We start from the raw sequence: 27398 nt of genomic DNA, 5'->3' as shown, positions 1-27398 counted from the left end.
GTCTTTATTGTTACTGATGATTACCAGTAACAGACAGCATCACTATTATAGACGTGCTGCAGACTGAACTCACATTTTTTACCGTATGGATCATTAGATTTAAAGGTTTTATTTGTCACATGCTTATTTCATATTTGCAGTCAAATGCAGATGCAAAAGGCTGTGTTAAAAGATGAGAAATTAATATGTATGAGAGTAAAAATGCAAATCAGAAAAAATATATTGAGGATAGAAATGCAAAGATTAAAACTCTTAACACATATATATATATATATATATCTATATATATATATATCTATATATATATATAGATATATATATATATATATATAAAACGTAATTTGTTTCTGCAGTTTTCTGCATATAAAAATATTAAATGCATTTCTGCAGTTGTAATGATTCTTCACAATCCTGTCAACTGTAAACAAATGGATGAAAATGTATGTGAAAAGTTATAAAGAGTTGTTAAAGTCGAGTAAAGTTATCTACAGTTAACATGTCAGTAAATATATCCAACTTATGACCAGAAAACATTCAGACAGACAGTTTAGGAAGTGAACTTTATTTAAATAAATAGCCACATAAATAAACTTTTCTTGAAATAACATTCTCTCTTCCTTTCCTTTCCTTCCTCCCTTCACACACTCACACTCACACTCACACACACACACACACACACACACACACACACACACACACACACACACCTACACACAGACACAGACACACACACACCTACACACATACATGCACATGCTCACGCAATCAAGTAACAAATCAGAAAAAGAAGAAAAAAAGAAATAGTTTATCAAAAAGGGTCATCTTACACATTTGCATCAAGTGTGTTTCAATTGTTTTGTGAAGTTTTTTCATCTTGAGAAACGAAAAAATTTGAATAAAGTGCAATTCTTGCTTCTGTCTCCACAGCAAGTTGAAAGGTCAGATTGAGAGAAGAGAGGTCAGAGTAGCTATCAAAAAGGTTCATTAACGGAGCATTTTGACTCTCTTTCTTCTGCGTAGTGATCAGAGATGTAGACCTCTGATCGTGAGTTTGTTCAAAGGCACAAGTGTTGGTAGTGAGTGCAATTAACCAAAGATTGTTGGATAAAAAAATATCAACACTGCATGTTTCCAACGCAGAACTGGGTTTGGAAAAAACACTGCTCTTCAACAAGTTGAGATAAAAGAGAACTAATTGAGCTCACAAATAAACCAGCTTGTTGCACATCATTTCTACTTATAGACAACTGAAGAAAGTTCAACTTCAAGCACAACATGGTATTGCTGTGTTCTGATGTTTTTGTTTTCTTTTTTTCGTCTTCTTTTCTAGAAAAGTACAAAAAAAGAAATACCACCATGGTCCTGATAGTGAAAGCTAGAAATATTAACAATATGTGTAGCATATGATGGACGCGGGAGTTTTCTCAAAGCTATAAAGCTAAGGAGATCATGTGAAATATATGCTCGCTAACCACCGTGCTACATTTTGAGACAGCATTCAAAGTGAAAAGTCAGTAGTGTATCTGTGATAGATCACCCATCTCTTGTGCTGTTCATTCTTTGGTAAAACCCATATTCTTCCTTTCGGTTAAAGAACTACAAGCAAACTGTGTGAAGAAACAGCATTTTGAAATGCCTTGAGTTTTTCTATCAATTTTACAGTATCATGTTATTATGTTACATAACTAGTACCTGTTCTAGTCAGCTAGCTAGCACAGCAAACAGACAAATTAAAAGTAATAACACAAAAAACCTCAGGCAAATGTACATCCTATGCAGAGCCTCATCCTTCTTCTGTATTTCAATGTGAAATATTGCACTGTTCCCACAGTCTTTGTTCAGTCCATATGAAAACTGTTTTCCTCTGACATTTTGGGATTGACAACTGTTCGTTAGTTGTTGTTTTTTTACAGCTTTCCAAATTCTTGCCTGCGGAGGTAGTGAAAGCATCTAAGAAGAAGGTGCTTATCAAACGAAGGGAATACGGTCTTTGTATCCACATATGTAAGGTGATGTACCTGTTGTGCTTTACTCAATCAGCCAGACACCATCTTTCTTCATTTTTGGCTGATAAGGATGAAGCAGTCTTTTTGCGACTTGAGGTAAAAGCAGCATTTGCGTAGCTATAATAACAAAACAAAACAAAATCACAGTTTCAATACAAATAAAGTCCTTCGGTGAAGCTTAGGGCTCTATACTGCATGTTCATTGCACTGCTACAGAGAAATATCTCTTTAAAAAGGCGAACAAAGTGGGAAAAATAAGAAGAAAAAAAAATTTGGTCTTTTTTCCAGTCCAGTGAAAAACATCGAGAAAACGAAATGACAATGAAGTGTCTAAAAAATAATGAGGAAAAGGGAGCCTTCCTGTATTCAACAAACTCAAAAAGTTAACTTAATAACAGAATGAAAACATGTGAGAAATAATTGTATTGGCTAGCGTCAGCTGTCATTTAATTCAAGGGAGCTGATGAGAGTCTTTCAGTCTATTATTGCTTCTCTGGCTGTCTGATACTGGTTCAACGCCTTGTCCAGTTTGGTTATTGCTTAGTCTTTAGCTTATATGATATCAAAAGTGTACACAACATACACACGTGTGTGGACACATTCTCATATGTGTACCGCATGTTGTTAAATAAAGTGTACATTTGTCACTGCTTTTTGTTCTTTCTCCACACTTCTGCTCTCTTTTCTTCTCTGCTCAATAATCTTGATTTTTTTTCTTCCAAAGAGAGAACAATCGCTGGTGTCAATGGCCGATGCTTTACTTCACCATCACACAGCTACTGAGCTGCTGCTGAGCAGCCAGACCCAACTCCTGCACCTCAGGGTCTGCGCTGGAGGCCGAGCCCATGCTCCACACTGCTGGTTTATAGATGATGGGTAAGGTGCCGTGTGTTGCAGACTGGGACTGCTGCTGGAGGCTGATGTGGGGGCGAGGTTGCGTTTGCTGGCTGATGTGCAGACGAGCCTCGAGAAGGTAAGCAGCGGAGGCCACGGGGGACAGAGAAGAAGCGTAGCAGGATGAGGAGGATGAGGAACAGCCGGAGGAGGAAGTCTTGAGGGTTTGTTTCCAGGGGCCGTGCTGTAAACCCACCGAAGCTTGCTGAGAAGGCAGGGTAGAAGGGGTGGGCGTGTCAAACATGGAGGGGGAAGCAAACACTGTAGTAGGTGGAGGAGAGGGTGACTGCTGCTGGGCCAGAAAGAGCAGGGGATTCTGTGAAGGTCCTGTCTGAACCGCTTGGACCTGAGGCTGGGGTTGGTGCTGGATCTGTAGCATCCTGGAAAACAGACCCAGAAGATCAGACTCTCTATTTCCATCAAGCTTTTCAAAGTCCGAAACTGCGGGCCCCATGAGACAAATTCGCAACAACAGAATGCTTTTGTGTAATAATTTTCATGTGTCTCACCTTTGCTGGTGCAGCACCTCCTCCAGCATGCTGCGGTGCTCGCAGAGAGCTGGACCCAGGGACCCTCGGCTGCCACGGTTACTAGAGAGCGGAGGAAATACCTGCCTCGTCAGACCTTTAATCTTGTTTAATCCCAGAAGCCCTTTAGTGCGTGTGTTTTTCCTCAGCTGCTGGCGGAAAGCTTTGAGGCCTGTGGAAAGGCATGGCAAAGTGTTACACAATCATCCTTTGATCCGATAATGTGACACCTTATTTAAAAAAAGCTAAAATCAGATGAATCAGAGTGGATAAACAACTCTTTCATGATCACGCTCCTGTACCTTGTGTGAGGGAGGTGTCAGAGGCTCTGCGGCCCTCCTGGAAGCTGGCAGCAGGCAGGCTGCCCTGGGCCTGGGGTAGGAGGTGGGAGGAGAGGGTCAGGGGAGCTCCAGCAGGCAGCAGGGCTCCACTCTCAGTCCCAGAGGCCAAAAATGTTGACATCTCACCCCTAGTCGCCTGCAAAGTGGGGGCTGGACAGGATGAGGACTTTAGACAGCCGTCAGAAGAGGCACCATCTGAGGGACTGACCACAATACCTACAGAAACAGAACAGGGAAGACATTAATACTCTATACATGTGACAGAGTGTGGAATGATTGCTATTGTACAACATACTAACATGGAGGGTGGCACTGGTGGAAATTGGCCGACACCTCGGCCAGGGTGTGTCTGCGGGAGGTGGTGGTGGGAGGGAGCAGAGGCCCGTGAGTTTGTGTTGCCTCCTCCTCCTCCAGGTCTCTGGGTCGCACCTCTTCGCTGATGCTCGTCTCCAGCAGGCTGTTGGGTGAAATGGAGCGGTTCCAGAGCAGTCTGTTCAGACTGGCCTCCACTGGAAACACCACACGCTGAACCAGAAGGAGTTGGACTGTTAGCCACTCATTGACAGGTGCAGTATTTGCCTGTGGTCTATCAGTAGATAAGGGCAGAGGGTGAAGTCTCCTAACCTCTGAGCTGCTGAATGCTGTCAAGTTTAATCATTATTTACCTGGAACAATCCACTTTGGTCATACTCCATCTCCGGGTACACTAGAGGAGTGCTTTTGGCTGGAATTGAAAATGCTGTGGTTCTAAAGCTGTCGGTGGACTCCATGATCACCTAGAAGCAAGCAGGAAGCACACCGTGTTTTAGTCCTCAAGTGTGAAGCTGCAGGTTACATCAGGACTAGATACAATTTTAAGCTCAGTGCACTCAGCTGAAGCGCTCACCTCTGGTCCGGTGGAGTCGGAGGTGCTCCTGGGTCTCTGGCTCCACGTCCCACACTGACGGCTCAGCTGCTGGGTGCGATGCTCTCTCACTCTCTCCAGCAGCAGGTAGTAGATAGCGGAGAAGTGATTATAGCTGCTGCTCTGTAGAGACTGAGAAAAAGAAAAATAACTTCCTTTAGCTCTTCCCCTATATGAACTATGTGGTCAGTCTTGCAACTGTTAGGTATAAACTATTCTTGAGACATAAGTCTCCTGAAACTGTTCACAAAGTCATAAAACACCACGTTCAGTCACCTCAATAGTCTTCTGGCGGTTGATGCCCAGTGTGTTCATGATGCCCAACACTGGTTCACTGTAGTCCCCTAGGTTGGAGTTGTACTCTGTCAGGGAATGGCTAAGGGTCTGGTGGGCGGCTGTTGGGTCTGCCAGCATCCAGCGGTGCTGCTTGATCTGGGCCACGCTGATCCTCCTGGCCGGGTCTACCACCAGCATCTTACGGATCAGGTTTTCACAGTCTGGAGGACAAAATCGAAGAATGAGTTTTGGATTCTGAGCACTTTGAATTCAGACAGAATTGGTAATTAGCTGTGTTTTTATTTTTTTTATTTTGTTGCCATTATACCTTGAGACATAAAGAAAGGGATTCTGAATCGTCCCTCTGTGACTCTCTGTCTGAGTGCAGGAAGGCTGGGTCCATCAAATGGAAGCGAGCCACAGACAAGAACATAAAGTACCACACCCAGGCTCTGTAAATAAAATAGCAAAAAGGAGAATATCAGCATAAGAAGAAAATTAATGCTGGACTGAATCATTTGGTGTATATTTTCCTTCTACCAGCCTACCCAAATGTCCAGCTGTGGCCCCTCATACTCTTTCCCTTCAAACACTTCAGGGGCAGCGTAAGGCGGGCTGCCACACCATGTAGACAGAGGCTCCCCTGCATTGTAGAAGTTTCCAAATCCAAAGTCTGTAAGTACACAGGAAGAGATACACATCAATTTAGTTATTCAAACTTGTCTGTTTTATGTTCAATGAGAGCTCAGGGCGCTGGAAGTCGATGTTTTTCATTGTCTTATGTCATTTATCTTCATGATGCTCAAAGACATTCTTAGATCAGATCATGTTGAGCATTCACATATTATAAAAAGTCTAGTCTTTCAACAACAATCATTTAATACTTCCTTCAGGTGAAAATTAACAGAATGCAAAACAGCAGGAAGGATTAAAGAGACAGTGTCAGATTTAAGACATTGAAAAAAACAAATCAACACTTTGTCTTGCACTGTACAGCAAACCACTGCCGGCAAACCACTAACCATTGTAACAATAACGGCTTATGAGCAGACCTACCAGCCAGTTTGATGTTCATGTTGTCATCCAGCAACAGGTTCTCGGTTTTTAGGTCACGGTGAACGATGTGGTGTCGATGGCAGTAGTCCACGGCTGTAAGAATCTGCCAAAACTTCTTCCGTGCCTCATCTTCACTCATGCGGCCATTTGAGGTCAGGTGGTCTGGAGGGATAGGGGATATTTTAGTTCAAGTCGAGATTCAGCCTACATTCATTTGAAAAGCAAAAAATATATATTTGAAAAAGCTGAACTCACCAAACATTTCTCCATTCTTCGCATACTCTGTCACAATGTACAGCATGTCTTTGGTCTCCATGACCTAAGAGAAACAAGAGAGTGAAAAAAAAGTTTAAACCAACTGTGTCATTGGCAGCTGGTGATCACGAAGAGTAAAACCTGTTCTATGTCCTCCAGCTCAGCCCGCTCCAGGCATCTCTTGGCATGAGACTTCTAACCACAGAAATTCCCATCTCATTCCCCTCCATCTTGTTCCACACAAACAAAACACCAACACCCTGGTTTTCCATGAAATGCCCCGTTGCATAAGCCATCCGTCAGTAACTTCCTGCGTGGATTTAAAACCCATTTATACCACAAACCCAGAAGGGAAATACATAAATGCATTCAGACACAGACAAATGATTATCAATGGATGGAAATGTTCTCCCTAAGGCTTACTGTAGTTGGCAACAGATTATCTCCTTATCTCTTTACTTCTAGAAAACAAAGAGACATATTCACAGGGGCTGTCTAGTGTATCAAAAACACCATAAGTGCAATCACTTATGAAAGATGCAATTCCCAATCCTTTTCTTGGAACTTATAGAAAGCTTTAATTTCCCAGGAGAGCCCTCGGGGACGGAGCCGTTGAGCTGAAAGGAATTTTTGTCATATGACAAAGCCCTGTCTGAAATGCTGTTGGCCACCTTAAATGAAATATTTCTAAATTCCACTGAATGTTGGAGCTTCATTTTTTTCATCCACCAGCCCCTTTAGAAAACCAAGCGAAGGATGATTTAATACACAGGCCCCTCTAAGCGCGGAGCCGTCTTTATCAGAGAGATAGGGCAGCTCTCTGGGGCTCTGTCACCTTGAGGTGCAGCAGACGTCACAGCTCTGAAGAACAGGCATAGCACGTCAAGGACCCTTAACCCAACCCAGAGGGAAGATTAAGCCCTTACTATCCATATTTTCCATTGTATTTTACATAAAGTAGCTTTACGGTTGTTGAAGCTGAATGATGTTTAAACTGAGAGAAATATTTAAACCCAAGACTCCATGTTTAATGGTTGCACCTTTCCATCGCATGCAAATATTTTAGATGTCTTGTGCAGTATTGTACACATTTCTCACAATTCAGCCTAACATATCTGAAATCTTCATAAAATTTTGGAGAGTGGGGTTTAAGAGGATGAGAGACGGAGTGTATGATTGATGCAAGGTCAAAGAGAGGCTGAGACAAAGAGGCTTCAATGATCCTTGACTAGGAAGGAAAAATAACATTTCACTCTCATGAGATCCGTGAGAGAATGGAAACAGCAGCTGATTTATCAGGCCAGAGGTCTTAGACTGCCTCCTACCATCATCGAGTGCCGACCATCTGACTAGCATCACTTCCGACAACCCAAGGGCTCGAAAAACAGAGTGGAACAGGGCGCATCACATGCAGGATACAGACGGAGGTCATCCATGTCGGACTTCAGAGCTGTGATATTATCTTTGACAAGGACAATAAGTCTTATTCAATTTATCTTCTACATTATATTGTGAATATATATATTTGACATTTGACTCAATGGAATAAACGTTTGATATTATTTAACATTATTGTTGTTATTATTACCACTAAATTTCCACAGCTGTTTGTTCTAACTCTTGATTGGAAATGCTGAACCATTTGAATTACCTAAAGCATTAATAACCTATCCAGGTTGATGCCTTTAAATTGCTTGGGTTGTCTGAATTACTGAAGCCAATGATATTTCGTTAACTATCACGTAAGGCAAAGAAAAGCAGCAAATCTTTACAACTGTGAAGCTGGAAGAAGGGAAGGTCTGACAAATTTACTCCTCCTTAACATTTACTGTCGATTGACAAATAGCCTCACCTTCATGATGGTAAATAATCATAATGTCATGCTTTCATTGTTGTAGTCAAGACATGATTTTGCAGTAAATATTGAACAGCTGAGATGAAGTAATCCTCAAAAGGAGCAAAACAGCACAATGGCAGAAAAAGTCCAGAGTACAAGAAAAGCAAAAAGCCATTGTGTGCGTTTGTTTGTGTGGGTGTGTGTTTGTGTATTTCTTGCCATACGCGTGCCACAATGCTCGCAAGGCCAACTGAGGAGAAAAAAAAGCGGATTCTCCCCACTAAGTCTTCAATATGATTAGCAGTAAAGCAGTGGGGAGGCTTTTCACGTGACGTGCAGACACATTGCACTTGGCTTTAACAGATGCTAATTGGGCTTAACGGTCAGACCCGTGGACACATCTTTAACCAGAAGTCTCCAGACTGTTCTCTGAATCTAGCATATCTGCAATCACCTCAACCATTGTATAACTGAAAACATCTTGGATTGTTCCCAGCGCTGACTGGTAGCCATGATTATTCTCAGTGTCTCTCTCTTACACACAGACACGCACACACGCACACACACACACACGCACACACACACACACACACACACACACACACACACACACACACACACACACACACACACACACACACAGAGGGAGGTCAAAAGGGATTGCACTAATGCTGTTGTGCTGTACTTATGATTCAATGTGCTCTAAGAGTCAGCAGCTCACAACAAGCCGGTTCAAACCCATTAGATAACAAATGCCCCTTATGTGGCACCGCTGCATCCACATATCAACAATAACGAGGCACAATGCTCTGCACCACAGCAGTGTTACTAAGGGATTTTTTTTTTTGCAGTTTCCCACACCATTGCATTTTACACTCAGATTCTTGCATGCGTTCAGACTGGCTCCGTGCACTTGGAGCCGCCACAGAACCGAGATTCACAGTCGTCGATGCGATACGGGTTGAACAACTCACTGCATGCACACACACACACACCATTCTGCTCACACACAAACACATGCATGAAACGACACTGCAGAGAACGGACAGATAACACACCTGGTAGAGTTTGATGATGTGAGGGTGGTTTAGCAGCTTCATAATCTGCACCTCTCTGTAAATTTTCTCCAGGTTGGAGGGGTTCAGTCTGGTCTTGTCAATGATCTTAATAGCCACCTGAAGAAATACAATTTGTAAATTGAATACAATTCGAATTATGCATCTTTAAAAATGTGCATAAACAGTCACAGAATTTGGAGGACAGCTGCTGACCTGTGTTTTGGTGACTTTATGTTTGGCCAGTTTCACCACTGCAAAGTTTCCCTTCCCCAGGGTGCGGATGATCTCATAGAAGCCGACCTGCAGGGGTCTTCCCTGGGCAGGGCTGGACTGAGCTCCCCGGCTGTTCTCTGTCATGATCACCATGGTGCACCAACGGTTGCAGCGTTGGGAAAGTTTAAGGCTAGTACCTGCAGAGACAAAGACAAACCTGTATGTCACTGCCTTGTATTTTACTGCATATTGACAGATACATTTTAAATTACATTAGGCAGGTTTTTTTTGTCCAAATCAACTAAAGTAAGCGTGGCCCTATAGGCTAATATATCAATGGTGGAGCAGCTGAAAACTTTCTTGTACAACAAATGAGTTCAGAGGGAGAAAGTATTACTGGCCTGGAATGATTGAGGTACTATCACATTTTCCATCACATTGATATGGTCAAAAGGATTTTAAGTAAATAAATACGTATTACAAATCCTAGTACGGCTTGAAAATGAATAAAGTATATTTCCCTAATGTCAATCCTATAGCCGTAATTCATTTACAAAGGGAATTTGTGTTACTATTAAACAGAAAGTTAAATAAATGAAACTAAAACGACTACATACGAAAGTAGCTTTTGATTGTGTAAGAAAATAACAAAATTACTTGAAAGGAAATGTAGTAAAGCGAGTCTAACGGAGAGAGGAGTCTCGTCTTACCTTAATAAGCGGACATAAACCACCTTCTCTCAGAGTTCAGACGGCTCTCAGAAGAGACGTAAACCATTCCACAACCAAAGCAACAACAGGTTTGAATAAATGTAGAAAACACGCACGGAGAAACTTTCGGAACAAGTCTTTGGGGCCCGGGACTTTGCTGTGGCCGGTGTGTGGCTGTGCGCTCCGCCGGAATGCAGAGCAGAGGGCTTCGGCACTCACAGGGGGAACTCCTCCTCCTCCTCCTCTTCCTCCTCCTCCCTCCCTCCGCCACCATAACAAATTGATACCCACCTTATTAACGTCACACCCGCGTCAGAGCTTCGAGCTGGGTGCAAGGCAAGGCCGGGCCCGAGCGCAAGGCACAGGTTGCTGGGCAACCGCGCGGCTCGGGCGCACGGTGACGTGAGTGCTGATGGAAGGGTTGCTTGGAGATGGGGACGGTGACGTCAGTTGTAGAGATGTGTCACCACGTGATGTTTCCCTCTGCCGGGCTATTGTCTCGCTCGCGGTGCTGCCTCGCTCTCACCTCACAGCCCCGGCTGCTCGGGCGCCTCTAGCAGAAACAGAAACAGGAAGCAACTGGTGATGCTCTGTTAGGTTGTTTCTGTTTTAAACACCATTTTATTTTATTAAATTGTACCTGAAAAATAATCTAAACTAGAAGGTACTCAAGCATTCTCATTCTTGTATCATATGCCATATGTGTTATCTGTTTTATTAAATTCTAGCCTATTCTATTTCATCCTGCTCTATTTTGCTATTATATGTGAAAAAAAATCTATGTGTGTTGCATATTCATAGCCTATTCATGTGATTAAATCATATGTTTTATTTAATCTGTTTTTAAATTACCAAACAGCTATCTGAGAATATGCACTGGCTATCCAGTGACAAAGTAATACAAAGTTGGTGGGAATATCTGGCCAATGGTGCAGATAGTCAGTGTGGCAGAAAAGACCAAATTAAAAAAATATTATAACATGATTCAGATGGTGAACATACAGTCACATAGAATAAAAGTGTGTGCGGGTGAGTGTAAATACCGAACATCAACGTCAGTAGATAGACAGATCGTGCCCTCCCACAGTCTGAAATGTTAAAGGAATGCAAACTGTATGCAAAATGTTTCAACTGAAAGGTCACGCAATATTTTGATGCACACAACAACAAAACCACACAGCCTACCCTGCTCCTCATCTCTTTTCATAACCAAATGTATCTATACTTGGTTCCATTTGAATATCTGTCTCACATGCAAATTACAGTTGTTTTATTTCCTGAGTTTGCAAAGCAGACAGAGTTATATAAACTGTTGTTATCTGAGTCAGATTGTCCCAACATGATGAGAAATGTTTGAAAATGCTTGAACAGAATTTTTGGATTTATTCGGTATTTTTCAACCTGGACCCAATGTTTTGTGTTAGTAATCCCCTAACCCTGAAAGCAACAAAGAAAATATAAGTCTAAAAGATTAATTCATAGACAATATATTTTTGCATATTTATGTTTTGAACGTGATCCAAACCGCATTCAGCACAAACCGCTCTCACAGGCACAACTTCTCTTTACTGGTAATGACATGAGTACTGCCTTCCACACACAACACACACACACACACACACACACACACACACACACACACACACACACACACACACACACACACACACATACACACACACACACACACACACACACACCTCTGCATGGTCATTTGTTTGTACAGTCCACACGTCTTTTTAATCTGTATAAGTGTGTGCATTTTCGAATATAATCATCAAAATGAACTGCTGACAGCTTGTTGAAACAGTCAACTTTAAAGCTGTGAAGGTTCAAGTATTTTCTGTGTGTGCAGAAAACAAAAGATTGTAATTCCTGCTATCAGTCATGTGAAGACTATCTGCAAAGAAATAATGATAAAAAATATGTACGGTTGAGCAGTCATTGTTTTGTTCTCAAGAGTTATCAGTGTTTACTAAAAGAAGTAAACCCCTTATCAGGCATGTTTCATTCTTTGGTCGGATTTTCTTGTGACCTTTTATCAAATGTGGGTGCACAAAGGTCAACCCAGGGGGTATTTCAGCCTCTTTTAGCACTTACTTAAGTTTTGAGGAATCACACTTTCCTGTGCGGACTGACAGTAAACAGGGGGTGTATGACAGGATGTAATGAGTCACGATTTTCACCCCTGGACTTGCTGTTTGCATAAGTAAGCATGCTGAGATATTTACTGTATGTTGCATCCTTTCACCAGTGCTCATACTGGTTGCTGTCCACATTATTGAAAACAACAATTAAGGCAGAAATGCAATTGCTTCAAAGAGAACCAAAGATGTGATTCCTTCAAAGTGAAGATCAAAACATTAATTTCTGTTAATCTGGTGTCATGTAATTAGGTCTAACTACCAGATCTAATTAAGCTCACATTTCCCTGGCTGTTCTTTTCCAACAATACATATCAAGGTCCATCTGGATTCTAAGGTCAGGATCACAAGACAGCAGAAAATCCTTTGAAGGCATCCACATAACAAGATTAAACACGGAGCAGTAAAAAAGTAAATACTTTTACCTAACTACGACTGAAAGCCCCTATTAGCCATTACATATGCTGTTTTTGAAATGTTAGTTTTCACAATCACAGTAGTCTGTTCAGCTGTTGAATCACTGTTTTCCTTTTCTCATAGTTGTGTTTGTATGACTTTTCACACAAACTCAAACTGCCCTCTCAAAGACCTCTCACCGCTGACTGGAGTGACCTCTGTGTTGCAAGTCTTAACTTGTGTGTCACAGTGTGTTCATTAGAACATCTGTTTAACCTGACCTTGACTTACCAAAGCGCCAGCCTGGCTCTTTGATGAGTTACCACACCACTGCCCACTCTTTCCAGGCTCGCTGCACATACTGTCTTAGCCTGATACTTTTATATGTGTTTAATAACATTTAATATATATTTTTTGACATTTGGTACACAGAGTACAGCTAATTTGTCTGATGCCATGACCAAATACCTGCAAAAAGTCTCACTTATACTTTATATTTACTGCTAATTAGAAAGTGTTTTAAAAAGTAGCAAATATTAGTTTGCTAGCACGCTGAAAGAAAATGATGAACATGGTAAACATCATACCTGTTAAACATGAACATGTTAGCATTGTCAATGTTAGCATGTAAACATTAGCTTAGCTGCTAGTATGACCGTAGACTCTTGTTTAAGGAAATCCTGCAGTACAAACTCAGTGAGCACCGACCAGGATTTCAACGTTGATTTTTAGTTGAAAACTGGGTGATATTCAGTCTGAACGTCTAAGACCTGTTTTTGTCGTGTTTTCAATCAACTAAAATGCAGTTACAACATCAACGTGTCACAAATCACCACTTTGTTTTAAAATGTTGATGATTTGTAGGTTGAAAGAGAGATAATATTGGTTACTGTGAACATATTTTTCAAAAGTAATTTTACACTGGTCGGCGAAAAGTGGTCTACACGAAGACGTAATTTGAACGTGTCTTATACAATGTAAAAATGATTGAACCATAGATGTTGTGCTGGTGGTAACAAGATGCTCCCAGGACATCGTAATGGGAGCAGAGTACATTCTGTCTGTATATTCATGTAACATGTGTGTTTACTGCTGAAACACTTGTGCGCAGGGACTTTGGCTCAGACTGCTTCTAAAACTTTGTAAGTAGCACCGTTCTGATGACTCCGCGCCAAACTTGCGGAGTGAAGAGAACGAGTGGACAAAATAAAAGTGAGCCTAACTACATACTTTGTAAGTACTTTAACTACTGGATTCCAATAATGGCAACCGAAATTAGCACCATTAGTATAATTGTATGCTGCTCACAAAGCGGGCTAGGCCGCTAGCTTGTAGCGTTAGCATGTTAGCTTGTAGCGTACTGCAGCATTGACCAACAGTAAACATAAACATGTGTGTAAGTTAAGTTGGAGGCTGTCTTTAATGGCCTGTCGCTGAAGCCCAAAGTTATACAATTCATATTTTAGGCCACTTCACATTTAAAATACACGACAGAAAGCGAGTAGGGCTGTACACAGTTGGGATGTGGAGGAAGTGAGCACAACAATGTGATGTGCAAGCAAGAAGAGGGTCAAAACATTGTTGTTTGGCATACAGCAACATACAAACAGTGTACAGTATCATACTATGTAATATGAGCATTTTTTGATAACGATAGATGCTACTGAGTTGCATTGTGGGAAGTGTTGTGAAGATCCAGCACTTCTGGAGCTTGACCCATACCAGGAGGATTGAAGTCACGATATCTCAGCCTCTGCTGCCTTCATTTTGACTTCACCTGAATTTGTCTTGTTGTGCATACTTGTTTACATGATCAAATGTGGAGACAAGTTCTTCACTTAAGACTGACGTAGACAAAATAAACATCTCTTAAACCACTATTATTCGCCACATAAATAATGCATGACATACATGCAAATATAGTGGTGCCGAGTCAACATCGCCCTGCATGGTGCCATACTGATTGTTTGCAATTTCTCTCAGGTCACTCCTCTTTTGCTCCCTCCACTGGTTTTCAACAGCTGCCTCCTGTCTTCATGTCGAATCTGTGACACAGCTTGTAGGCTACTGCAACCAGCTTTCATAATCACCACAGAAACACCCATCAGCTTATACTCAACACACATTAGTGAAAAACAGCAAAACCAGTTTATTCCAGGTCTGCTGCGAGGTAATGATGCAGAACTTCCTGTTTTGGAAGTGTAATGTGTGTGCGATTTTATGAAGGAAGGTGGCTCTGTTTTTAAAAGCTCATTTTTAAGACACAAGATTCCTGTTTCTTGCTTTTTTGCTGGCAGCTCTTGATCAGTATACACAGCAATGACAGACTACCAGGGGTTGTTCCAGGTACTGACCTCAGTCCATTTATCTATTTATTTTACTATTTACTTCTGCACCCTCCGACAATTTGTGAAAAGCTCCTTTGTCTAATCATTTGGTGTCATTGTGTCTTGTGGAAGACAGCGGTGCCATTGTTCTTTGGTAATTAACATTGGTCTGTCTATGCTTGTTGACTTTGGAAGGCGGGGCTGTCCTCGTGAGCTTGTGCGTCAAGCTATCATCCTGGAGGTCCAGCGGCAGCACTTCTCAAATAAACAATTTCAGTGAAGAGTGCCTTACAGATCTCTTACTCACACGCGTGTTTTTCTCACTGAGGGGCTTGTGTTTTGAATTCCCATATAAAATATTGTATTATGAGTGACAATAAAGTCACTGGAAGTTCAACTGGAAAATTTTCTCATTTATGACAAAGAACAGGCTCAGTATTGTATGGTTGCGGAAATACACAATATGTCCTGAGAAAATAAATTATGGTAATAGGCTGATCATTTGGATGCTTTTCCACAGCAGCAGTTTAATGGTACAGGCCCCTAAGGTGCCAGAAAGCTGGAAAATACTTGAATAATGTGACTGATTTTCACAACCTTTCCACTCAGGAAGCACAACATGCAAAAGTAAGACGATCTTCATATGCAACGTCATTCATTGCCCCTGCGGCTATACAATCTGTTTTTATAACCATCATTCAAAACAGTAACAAAAGCCCTTTCTGCTTAAGAATGCACAATGTATTGTTGCCGACTATCAGCAGAGCTGCTGATACAATAATCCTGTGGTGTCAGTTATCTCAAGATGTAAATACCTGGCCACTGCCTGTATCTGCGCACAGAGCTACACAGAGCCTTTATGAATGCCTGTGTGCGCAAAAGCCCCTCAGGAGACAGAGCCATGTGCGTCATACGATGGATCAGCTTATTATCCAGGGCTGAGGGTGGCAGGGGAAGGGGATGTGGGGTACCCAGAAAGGTGATAGTAAGCTTGACAAGGAGAATGAAATGAGAAGTAGATAAAGCACAGTGATAGATAGACTCAATGAGTAGATGCAATCCAAAAGATAACAGACAGGGAGTAAAGGAAAGCATTAAACAAAGATACAAAGGGTACAAAAACAGAGAGAGCAGCGAGGAAGATTATTAGAAAGAGGTCAGCTTTGAGTGAGGCAGGATGATGCACCTCTTGTAAAGATGCTCTTATTAAACTGCTACAAAGGCGTTGACGGTGAATTATTTGATTCATTCTTATGAAAAGTCTGGGTCACTTTTCTTTCTTTCTCTCTCCACTGCATCCACACGCACAGACAGACAAAATGTGAACTGACAAGGGATTTACCAAATTGAGCTGCTCGTGTTGAAATGGATTTGATATATGGGACAGTGGAAAATCAGCAGAAAGGCAGGATCTGATTAACATCATGTATAAAATAAATAAAGCCATCAAAACTACACCAGACTGCAGGATGTGGGTGGGGGGGGGGGGGGCTGAAATGATCAGACTACTGGGGATTGGAAATAACTTCATGTGAAAGAACAAGACGAAGAATAAAAGACTTACAGCTAACATGATGTTGTTCAGCAGGTATAATGTTTATCATATTCACTATATAGTTTAGCATGTTAGTATGCTAAAGCTGCCAGTATACTTCCTAAAAAGGGCTTGTCGGATAGTCAAATAGCTTGGGAATCACTCATTTCTGATGTTGGACTTAGGAGGGGGGGATGTGTCCAATTATTTCTTTTTATATCTTTTTGCAACTGAAAAGTTCATCCTGAGGGGAACATGAATGTCTGTAACAAATATCATGCCAAACCATCTGGTCACATACATTTATTACTTTGTGTATTGTGCGCTGTGTCTTTTTTTGGGCAAATTAATTACACTCAAAATACGAGTGTAGGGAGGTGGAGAAAGTGGCGCTGGATTAATCTTATTATTTTATCATATGTGTATTATTACTAACACAATATAAATATGTAATTTTTAAATACCACGTTATCGCCAATACCAGTTTACCACATTACCCCTAATTTTCCTTAAAACCACAGCGGTCAACCTCATGGTGGGTTTCACCAAATCATCAAAGTCAGGGGGATAATGGGGCCATGACTGTACAAAATTTCACCTTTGATCCATCCAGTAGCTGTAGAGAGAATGTAGTCTGGACCAAAGTGACCTGGTCCAGCTGCTGACCTGGACGTGACACTGAGTCCAGATGGAAAGAAAAATTGCAGGTTTTCCCTCCAGGTGTTGCTTCATCTTGTGCTCCTGATCATGCCGCTCAATGTCCATATGGTCTCTCAGCTGGGCCTCTAAAGCCGGATAACAGTCCTTGACTCATCAGAGGAAGGAGAGGAAGTGTAGAGAGAGCTGGAAACACGTAACTGTACAGAGGGCAATGTTAGTGGATGAGTGCCCAGTGCTGATTTGAGAAAGAACAGGCTACAGAGTGCATATTGGCACAGACACTAATACATAAATGCTGATAAAGATTTGGAGTGGGGAACTTTATCAATTACTTGTCCTTGCACATATTATTCCACCAAATCGACTAATGCCATTGTTTACCCCAGACTGAACTGACTTTGCTCATTTTCTCATTTTCTTTGCTTAATTTCTTCCACCTGACTTTCAACGTCTGCCAGTCAGAGTGAAACATAATGTTTTTTTGAAACGGTGGTAGAGAGTTTGAGAGAAGTCTGCCAGAGAAAAGAGCAGCTAAGCGTGGATTAAGAGACCTAAGCTGGGTGACGGAGGGTGTCTGATAGGCAGAAATGACATTCAGGACATCTGTGAGTTCGCCTGTTGTTGCCATGTGAGCGCTGGACCTTCCCATCTAAAAGGGAAGGAGGGGAGGGGATGTTCTCCCACACCACTGCCAAAAAAGGAAAGTTAGAGCTAGGGTCAAGAGGTCAGGCCTCATGACTTGTAAATAAGTTCTTCTAACTTTATTTTCACTGCTGAGATGTAAACAAAAATATATGTATACATGCATAATATTCACAGGCAATTCAACTACAGACTAGTTTGTCTTTAGATTGTATGTATCATTTTTTGTTTGTTTAAACTATTATTCTGGATAAGAGAGACAGTTTAACAAAAAGCAATGTACTCACTACCACAAACCTTTGATGTTCAGCTTCAGCGTTATCTTCTGCACTGAAGCACTTGCCCCCCACCCCACACACGCACACACAACCATATGCACAACCAATGCAGAACATATTGTCTGTTTCTCATCCCTTGTATGCCAATGATTCTGATGTGCCAGAACAATAAATCCAGAAAATGTGTTCCAGCTCCCTGCAGAGCTGCAGGACTGTGAGATCAGTCAGTTTCTGGTACAGTTGTTGTCTTTTGAAATTAATTTTGCTGTGCTCAGTGAGATTCGTCTGATTTAGAGAATGAAACTGCACACGCTCCAGATACCAAATAGGGAAGAACATAATGTTCTAACAACACCATCATGCATGTGCATTTGCTTTCATTTGTCGCATGACTCATGTTGTTCATTTCAACACCGTGGGTACTACCTCCCTTTTGGGGACAAAATGTGCCAATGTCTGCATTGTAAAGTAAAGTTCAGAGCTTAGACTTGGTTTGGAGTTAATCTTATGGAAGGGTCAGGATTAGACATATTGTTTTCTTGGATAAGGTAGTTATGTTCCCAGTGAATGGCTGTTCAGACAGAACACAAAGCAAATAATAGACCAGGCACGATTGCATACAAAGTCAATGATAATGTTTCACCTTGCGCAAAATCATTGCACATATTGCAAACTTTATAATTATGCAAATTTGCACAAATAATGCAAGGCAAACATTTGCCTTAAGACAATGCAATGTCCCCTTAAGGTATGGATGTAAACAAGTGTGTCAGTGTGCAGCCTTGTTAAAGGTGAAAGGTGTTCGTCTCTCTTCTTGTCTAGTTAGTATTTCTATTTTACAAATTCAACAGCTAAGTTTTGAATTGTGACAATATGAAAGAGAAAAAACATTCTTTTATAAAAGTATTACATTTGTCTAATTTGCACATGCACTGGTGCAGCTGTCTAACATGTTGTTTGACACTTCAACTGACAGGAAGCTTTAGTGCGGTCCCCTATGTGAACTACAGAGTGTTTTGCATTGTGTTTGATATTGTTGCTAGGGCTGTTGTGAGATAAAAGCAGACCACAGATAGTTTGACACGGTTCCTCTTCTGTTCTTCGTCCAAATTGTCCAGACCACCTACTGCTCACTTTAATGATTAACTTCAGATTAACTGCAGCACAAAGACCCCTCTTGTTTCCATCTTCTGCCCCCCCTTTTCTTTGTTCCACAGTTTATCTCCTTTCACTACCTTCTCTGCAGCAAGTAAATGTCAGCCAATTAGGGCTGAAAATAAATATCTAAGACAGTAAAGCAGCCAGAGGAGTCAACTGCCACACTGTGCAGCAGCATCTTCTCATCCCGCTTAAAGCACACATTCCACATTCAGACCTCATGCTATTTTTAGCAGCGGAGATAAGTGAGAAGCCAGTCTCACAATCGACACAATTTTCTTTTTAGTGCTCACAAAACTATTGTCCATGACTAAATAAGTCATATTTCTCTCAAAACTTGTTCTCGCTTTTGGCCACCTCCAGCTATAGCATGTATGATGTCTGCCTCATAATATGCAGCTTTCTAAGAAAGTTTCCTTCTCTTTTTCATGTTATCCATGCCTCCCACAATATAAGTCAAACGCCATTATCTCAGTGTGATACTCGCTTTGTATAATTACTGTCAGGTGCATGGTGATATTTCCGCAGTGTTAATGATGTGCTGAAGGCCTGAAGAATAAGGTGGTGGGTATAAACACCAGTAGGTTTGACTATAAATATCCTGGTTGTAGGGGTCAGGTGGGCGGCTGAATGCCATGTACCACCATTTATATTTCTAAATTAATTATTAATTATATGCCTGTTTGTCATTTTAAACTTTTAGCCTAAATACATGTACAATATAAATAATTAAAAACTTCCTTCCTTCACATCAATCCTCTTTCTCATATGAGATTCACTGTCAGTCACTATATTCCATCCTTTTTTCTCCCTCCCCTCCCTCGTCCTCCTCCTCCTCTATGGCAGTGACCAAACTGCTTGGTCGAAAGAGGATATGGACAATGATGTCAGCAGCCTGCGTCAAAGTCTCAGAAGCACGTTTACAATCCCCTTAGCCTATAGCTGAGCCTTCCATCGAGCTCATTGCGCTCCAATCAAATTTGCACTGCCAGTGGTGCGTCTTTGCGTATGCACGTCAATTTTCTCCTCTAGTTCAATTTCTCAATGCAGAGAGGGTTGACTTAAGGACAAACAGGAGGACAGACACGCTCAAACATACACAGTCCTTAGGGAAAACGATGTGTTACCTTGAATTTGCCTTGAAATTGTCTGATCAATGGAGGTCACTGAAACTTTTCTGAGGTGCATCAATTCCTCATTGTTCTCCCTGTCAGTCGTGGCTTTTGCTGAGGAAGAAATAAACACCTCATTACTATTACTCCACAGAAAAGTGCTTTTCTGATGCTTCCTGTGTTTACGGGCACAGACAATGTAGCATTGTTGTCCAGCTGGATGCGTTGGGCTTCTAGTGAAATGAGTCAGCTGGACTGTGGTTTGCATTCATGCTTGACTGTATCATAAAGTGGCATGAACACTGACCTCAGTGCAAGAGAGCAGGTTTGGGTTCAATGTTGGTAAAGAAGACAAAAGGGTGGGGTGGAATACGTCAATGACGGCGGTAAATCAGGGGTTATTTTATGGTTAATTTTGTCATTATTTGCGTCATCAAGGATGTTTAAAAGGCAGGGTTTATTTAAGTTGAACCCAAATTACTTAACTCTACGGATAGAATAGAGGACAGCAATTGAGTTGTTTGGAACTTTAAGTACTTTAAGTCCCTAGTATGGGTCAAGCTCCAAAAGTGCTGGATCTTCACAACATTTCCCACAGTGCAACTTAGTAGCATCTATCATGAGACACTAGACATTAGACATGCTAACATTTGCTACACTAAACACAAAGTACAGCTGAGGCTTATGGAAATGTCCTTGCAAGTATTTGATCATGAACCAAAGTGTTGAACAAATCAAAATTTTGATGGCTCTAGATGAAAGGTTATATTGTCCTGTAACCATGAATGTTTTAGCCAATCCATCCAGTACATGTAAAGATATTTTACGGGATAAGTAAAAAATTGTACCTGTCGGTGGCGCACTATATAATTTATAGGATATAGGTTTATTCTTTGAGACTTTAGACTAAAGCTCCTCCAATGCATTCAATAATATTTTACGACTAATAAGTAGTCAACTGAACTTCATTTGTGAAATTGTTGGTGGACCCCTAATTGAGCCTCTGCTGTGTCTTTGTCCAGCATCATGCTTGACGTAAATCTCAAACTTATATACAAACAGCAGCCTTAACTGGCATCATTACAGACAGACGACAGTCTGTTACTGATTTCCACTCAGATTGTCAATGTTCCCAGCATCTGCTCAGACTTGACTGTAACATCCATCACGAGGTTTAGCGACACTGCATAAGTGAGAGGAAGGGAGTGTGAGGTAAGCCATTAACTGGTTAAAGCTGTCAGAGGGGCTGTGACCGCACAAACAGAGCGTTTGTGCTGCATTTACGTCAGACAGCAGCTGTGGTTCGTCCCTTCCCCCTGCAATACTATGAGAGTCAGCCAAACAGGCTACAGGGCTAAGAAAGAAAAACACTGCAAGGAGCCACATGTTTGCTTTTGCGGACGCGCTGATACGTTCTACAATGGGAACACGCAACACACTGACACACAAATGAGATTAAAGTGGTTGCCCATGGCATTTCCACAGAGGTGACAGGGAACGATACATCCACGTACAAACATAAAGCTTCTATAATCCATGACATGACATCTGCTATAATCCTCCTTGGCATTTAGCGCACACGACCAAGTGATTATAACAGGTGTCATGTCATGTTTAAAACAGGCTTATACTGGCTTTAGCCTGCATGTGTCTAAACCAGCAACAGAAAATGTGCGTTAGGGTGTGAAATCACTGGGCTGCAGACTCATAAATGGTGTTTATTGCTTTAATTACAGTGCGTAGATTGGCGTCTACTATACTTGGGTTTTAGTTTCTCAGTCTTAATTATCTGGGAACTTGAGAAGTGCTGGAAAAACACAAAAAGGCAATGAAACTGAATGTGCTGGAGCTGCTCAGGGTTAAAGGTTTATATGGGGGGGGGGGGGGGGGGGGATTATTTCTGCAAAAGAGAAAGTAATCTGTATTAACTGTACAGTCCTTCATATTTCTTTCCTTAGCCAACTACTGTTTTCTTTTCCTCTCTCTGAGGTCAAACTAGAATAGAAGAGAGAGAAACCGTGCACTGTTGTTGCACATATGTGTGTGTGTGTGTGTGTGTGTGTGTGTGTGTGTGTGTGTGTCCTCGACAGGCATATTAAAAAGCTGTTTACTATATAGGTGAAAGTCGCTGAATGCAGTGTGTAGCTCTGCATGGTCAGAGTATTTAGAGTTATGCAGGGTTGTACTTTGGACGTAACACAAGGATTGAAAGACACAGTTTTAATCACACAAGTTTAAATCAAATGGCCTGCAAACATTTTAAAGCTGGGGTTTCTCTCGTTGTATATAAATACCATGAAAAGACCAAAACAATCAATGTTAGTGTTAGTGTTCGTCCGTCACTCAGAACTCTCCGACTTCCCTATCCAGTCTTTTAGATGTACATATTGTAATCTAAAAAACAAACAGGCTGAGTATTTTAAAAAAAAAGGCTGAGTTATCTTCAAAAACACACATATGTTTTTTATGTACTGGAATCAAGAGATGAAATTCTGTTTTGAAATTAGACTTAAGAGTCTACAGCCACAGTTGTTGACAAGGCTAAGATGCTGATGTTTAGGTGTACCATGTTCACTGGGTTTAGCAGTTTAGCATGCTCACATGCGCCAATAAGCACTAAATACAAAGTTAGGCTGGTGATAATGTCGTTTTTTAGGTATTTGGACATTTGGAGAAGTCGTTGAGACATTTTAATCAACATCATGAATGTGAATAGTCATTAGACTTCATCATCCTGGAATCATGAATGTTTTACATAATTTGGCGCGGATCCATCCTGTCGATGGGTATTTATTTTTATTTATAGTGTAGCTGCAAAGATCTGCATGTTTGAATGTCTTTAGAAACTTTGGATATACAACGGGTATTCAATTTGAGAAACTAATTAAGGTATTTACGCAAAGAAACACTGTATGTAGCATGTGTGTAAAGCTTTGTGAATATTGTCTCTGACCTTTTTTGGCATTCAAGCTCATTAAATGAATATTAATAGAGAAAAACACCCGTAAAAGGACATGAGATAAACAGAAAAAGAAGGAAAAAAATCTGTTAATCACAATCTCTGTGTAAGAGCTGGTGCTGTGCTGGCGTCAGAAGCAACTGATGTCACCTCCAAAGCTGCACCCGGCCCCCCTCCTCCCTCTCCAACATGCCCAGAAAGACTGCATCACCGCTGGGCTTGATGATCGCAGTGTTTCTCGCTGGATGGCACCTCGCTGTGTACATGAGTGAATAATGACCCACTCTTACAGGTATATCTCCGTAGTCTTGTATTTTTGTGACAGACGGAGACAAGTGCAGTGTTTGAAGTGTTAATTTAATGAACCTATGCTGCACAAGCTCTACTGTCTATTGTAGACAGGAGACTCGTCATGCAGAGAAACAAACAATGTGGTGAAAGAACAGAGAAGACTAAGAAATATACACAACAGCATGACGGATACTTTGAACAACAGATGGTATAACAGTGTGTGTGTGTGTGTGTGTGTGTGTGCCTGACAATATAGCATACTTCCTCTCTGCAGTGACAGAATGAATCAGACAAAACCACAAATGCAATCTAATACATCTATGTAGGAGGAACCATATGGGCGGGAGGTAAAAAAAAACATCAGCGAGAAGAAGAAGCAGCATGTGCAGAGAAAAGGTAGTGAAAATCTCACATAAACAGATGAGCAACAACAGAGTGATGATTTAATATCCCATTATTATACGAGTTTTGTTGTATGTTAAACAGTCTTATAATGTGTTACTTCTGACAGCATTGAATCAACAGTCATCTATCAATTTTTATTTGACAAATAAAGACAACTGAGGTGGGATTTTTATTCACAGTGACGCCACATTTCAATAGTAATTTAGTCTAATTAAATGCAATAAAGCAGGGGTTGAATAAACAAACGACGTAACAGGATTGACAAAGAAACTAAAACAATATTTCAGTTTGATTTATATACCATAAATGATCAAAGAAAATATATTACAGTTGACAACAAGCACTTTACCAAGCTGTAAGAACAGGCTTTTAAACTTTATGAGCAATACCAGTAATATTCAATTTAAAGTGTGTGGTGAAGTTTTCCAGAGCAATTGTCATGGACTGAGCAAACTCCATCTGCTGAAGAAGACTGATGGATGCAACTGAAATCTCCGGAAAATGTGAGTGAGTGGAGCTTGAGTTAAGTATTTTTGACGATTTGTTCATATCTGTGGAATATTAAGTAATCTAAGGATCATTGTCTTGCTGCATTGAGCTTTTCTATTTTTACTCATATACTCTGTATTTTATGTCTTGCTGTTGTCTTTTATTGTGACATCTGATCTAGAATGGTCTAGAAAGGTGTAATATAAAATATGACTTAAATTAGGGAACTAATTATCGATGACAATATGTTCCAAAACACCTATATTTACTGATTTATTTATTATATTTAGGTGTATTTGTACCAGTAGAGTTACCTTTTCCCTCAAACTGCAGCTTTCCAAGGTGTAGCAAATGTCAGCAAATAATGGTCACATTTTCAGTTTGGGACATACAGTACTTGTAGTTAAGGTTAAACACAGTCAGAATGACCAACATGGTCAATGTTGTAAGTATGAATAACACAAATAGTGACTGTTGACATGTTTGAACCTCACTTTAAGAGCACTTATGTATGTGGATGAGATGCTGTTCAAATATTGTACCTCCCACTGTTTGTAACACTGACACCTACAATACTGGTTGGTCTGAGGCTGGGACAATATTTACAGCAGGAGGAAGCTGTCGTCTTAGGGGAAGGATTTTACCTTTGACCTAGATAAAGAAAGGCAGGAAGAGGAAATACTTGGGAAATGCAAGGGCTTGTTGCAACACATTTTCCTGTGATACTGCATGTTTTATCCACCTTGTAAGCTACTTTTGTTGTGAGGAAATCAAGATGGGAGTTCTTTATATTAGATATATAAACACAAAAAAGCACACACTTATCAACACTACATCTACAATCTCATGATATTTCTAAATTTTTGACATTCAGTCTGTATGATTTTTTTTCCCCTTCCTACACTTCCTTTTCTTGCTGTGAGTATATTAAACAAATAAGTGTCTACAGTCCTTAGGACACTATGTATGAAATTAAATGGTTGTGATTATTTATTTATGAGTTTGCTGATCATTTCCAATGCTTTTTCAAGCAAACCCCGAATCAGTCTTTGCTTATTATATGTCTGAGGGAAAGGAAACGTCTATGACTAATTTACTATTTGCATTTTTTTGCTTTTCAATTCATCAAATTAAAGTACTTAATTGTACACATCTGAAATATACAATCAAACATCATCCATGTACAAAGATGGTTTATGTTCCTAAAGGTACGTAAAGGTCAACCAGGAAAATTGACCATTAAATTGATACTCGATTAAGGTTTATTTGAGGACAAATCCTCTCCAGAAGGAACAGATATTCTAATCTTTAAAATCACAATATTTAATCATTTAACTGATGCCCAGATACCAGCATGTTTTGAATAAATAAGGGTTTTGCCTTCAGACGTAGTTGAATGACATACAAACCTTTGTTTTTTAGCATCAGCTTAGCGTTGTATGGAGGTTTTTTTAAACTGTATTTATTTAAGAGATGGTCTTTCAATTTGAGAGAATATATTATTTATTTCACGTCTGATTTTGTAAAGCTCTCAGTCAATCCCGGTCCTCACCGTCAAATAGCCCCTGCTTGATTTCTGCTCAAACTGTATGCTTGCACTCAGATATATTATGGCTTGTACAGATTTCTTGCCCTCTGGCTTCAGCCCTTATCCTCACACTCGGGCTGCTTAGGTGTGCTTATGAAACATCTGTTCTCAGATTTCTCCTCTGCTTTTGGATTGTTTTTGTGCAACAACCCTGTCAAAATTCCCCAACCAATAGAATGCCAGTTGTGGTGTTGACCAATGATATGACCCCTTCTGAGTCCAAGCATACAATTTAAGCTGAAATCCAAACACAAGCAGGGGCTATTTAAGTGTGATGAAAGTGTTTTTTCTGGGAAAGCATAACAAAATCTGAAGTGAAATATAAGTCATGCTCTCAAATGGAAAAAAAAAATGCTCTTAAATAAAGCTAGGAAAAAAAGCTCCAGTGTTGTACTCAAGAAGACCGCCTGAACTGAGACCAAGTCAGGACCAAGACCAGAGCGTTTCGAGACCGAGAAAGGACTATGAGGGGTTGAGATCAAGTCAAGATCAAGACCAAGGCAGGGCAAGACCAAGTCAAGACCAAGTCAAGACCAAGTCAAGACCAAGACCAAGACCAGACCAGTGCAAGTCCCACACTGCATGGCGCACTTACGATAAAATGTGAAACTTGCAAACCATAAACACTCCTCAGATTGAACTGAAAGATCCACATTCCCATAAAAAACACCCACAGAAAGCAAATGAAGATTCCTCTTCGTTCACCTCTGTAATTGCCATATAGACTGTATATGTGTGTATGTATAAGTTTACCATCTTCACAATTGTGGTCTGGACCGATCTTGAAATAAAATCCGGAGTCCAAGAACAAGATGAGACAGAGACCTTCAAAAAATGGTCTTGAGACCAAGACTGATCTCGAGCACTACAACGCTGCCCAGCCCTCAATGATCAGTGATCCTCTCCAGGAGTAGGGTATATTTAAACACATTAGCAAATGCTTTTCATTGTAACTTTTCTACATATCTAAAATATTCTAAAGATTAGACATCAGAGAGTGAAGGTTCCTAAAAAGTACATAAAGCATTTTAACATAAGAAGGTTCAGAGACAAACTCATATTGGTACTGTATGATGACTAAACCGTAAACACACATCAGATCATGAGCAAAAAAGCAAGTTTTGATTAAAGGTATGGTACAATACTTTGCAATTGAGAAAGTGGTCAAACACTGTGTGTGTGTGTGTGTGTGTGTGTGTGTGTATGTGTGTGTGTGCGTGTGTGTGTGTGTGTGCACGTGTGTATGTGTGTTTTCTGATGATCTCACTCATTTCCATGTAAGGAAATGGCTGCTGTTTGCCAAAGTGATACCTAACACCTTTGCGTCATCTTTCATCT

The 27398-nt window shown here is 40.7% G+C and overlaps 1 protein-coding gene across 1 annotated transcript; it reads right to left on the bottom strand.

Annotated features, from left to right (window-relative positions):
- Positions 1–545: 545 nt before the first annotated feature.
- sik1 (salt-inducible kinase 1) lies at positions 546–10289 on the bottom strand. The gene is made up of 14 exons (XM_068704929.1): positions 10078–10289; positions 9368–9564; positions 9155–9271; positions 6260–6323; positions 6005–6166; positions 5497–5621; positions 5277–5400; positions 4949–5169; positions 4655–4804; positions 4434–4544; positions 4068–4293; positions 3730–3984; positions 3410–3599; positions 546–3280 (listed from the first exon to the last, which is right to left on the bottom strand). Exons 2-14 carry the CDS (start codon positions 9518–9520, stop codon positions 2764–2766), a joined length of 2415 nt encoding a protein of 804 aa, XP_068561030.1. The 5' UTR covers positions 9521–9564; positions 10078–10289; the 3' UTR covers positions 546–2763.
- Positions 10290–27398: the final 17109 nt, after the last annotated feature.

This window comes from Cebidichthys violaceus, unplaced genomic scaffold (assembly GCF_023349555.1).
Source record: "Cebidichthys violaceus isolate CVI_PGR_0920_01 unplaced genomic scaffold, fCebVio1.0.p SCAF_11, whole genome shotgun sequence".
Taxonomy (NCBI): domain Eukaryota; kingdom Metazoa; phylum Chordata; class Actinopteri; order Perciformes; family Stichaeidae; genus Cebidichthys; species Cebidichthys violaceus.
Note: the sequence above shows the minus strand (reverse complement) of the source record. Positions and strands in the feature narration are given on the sequence as shown.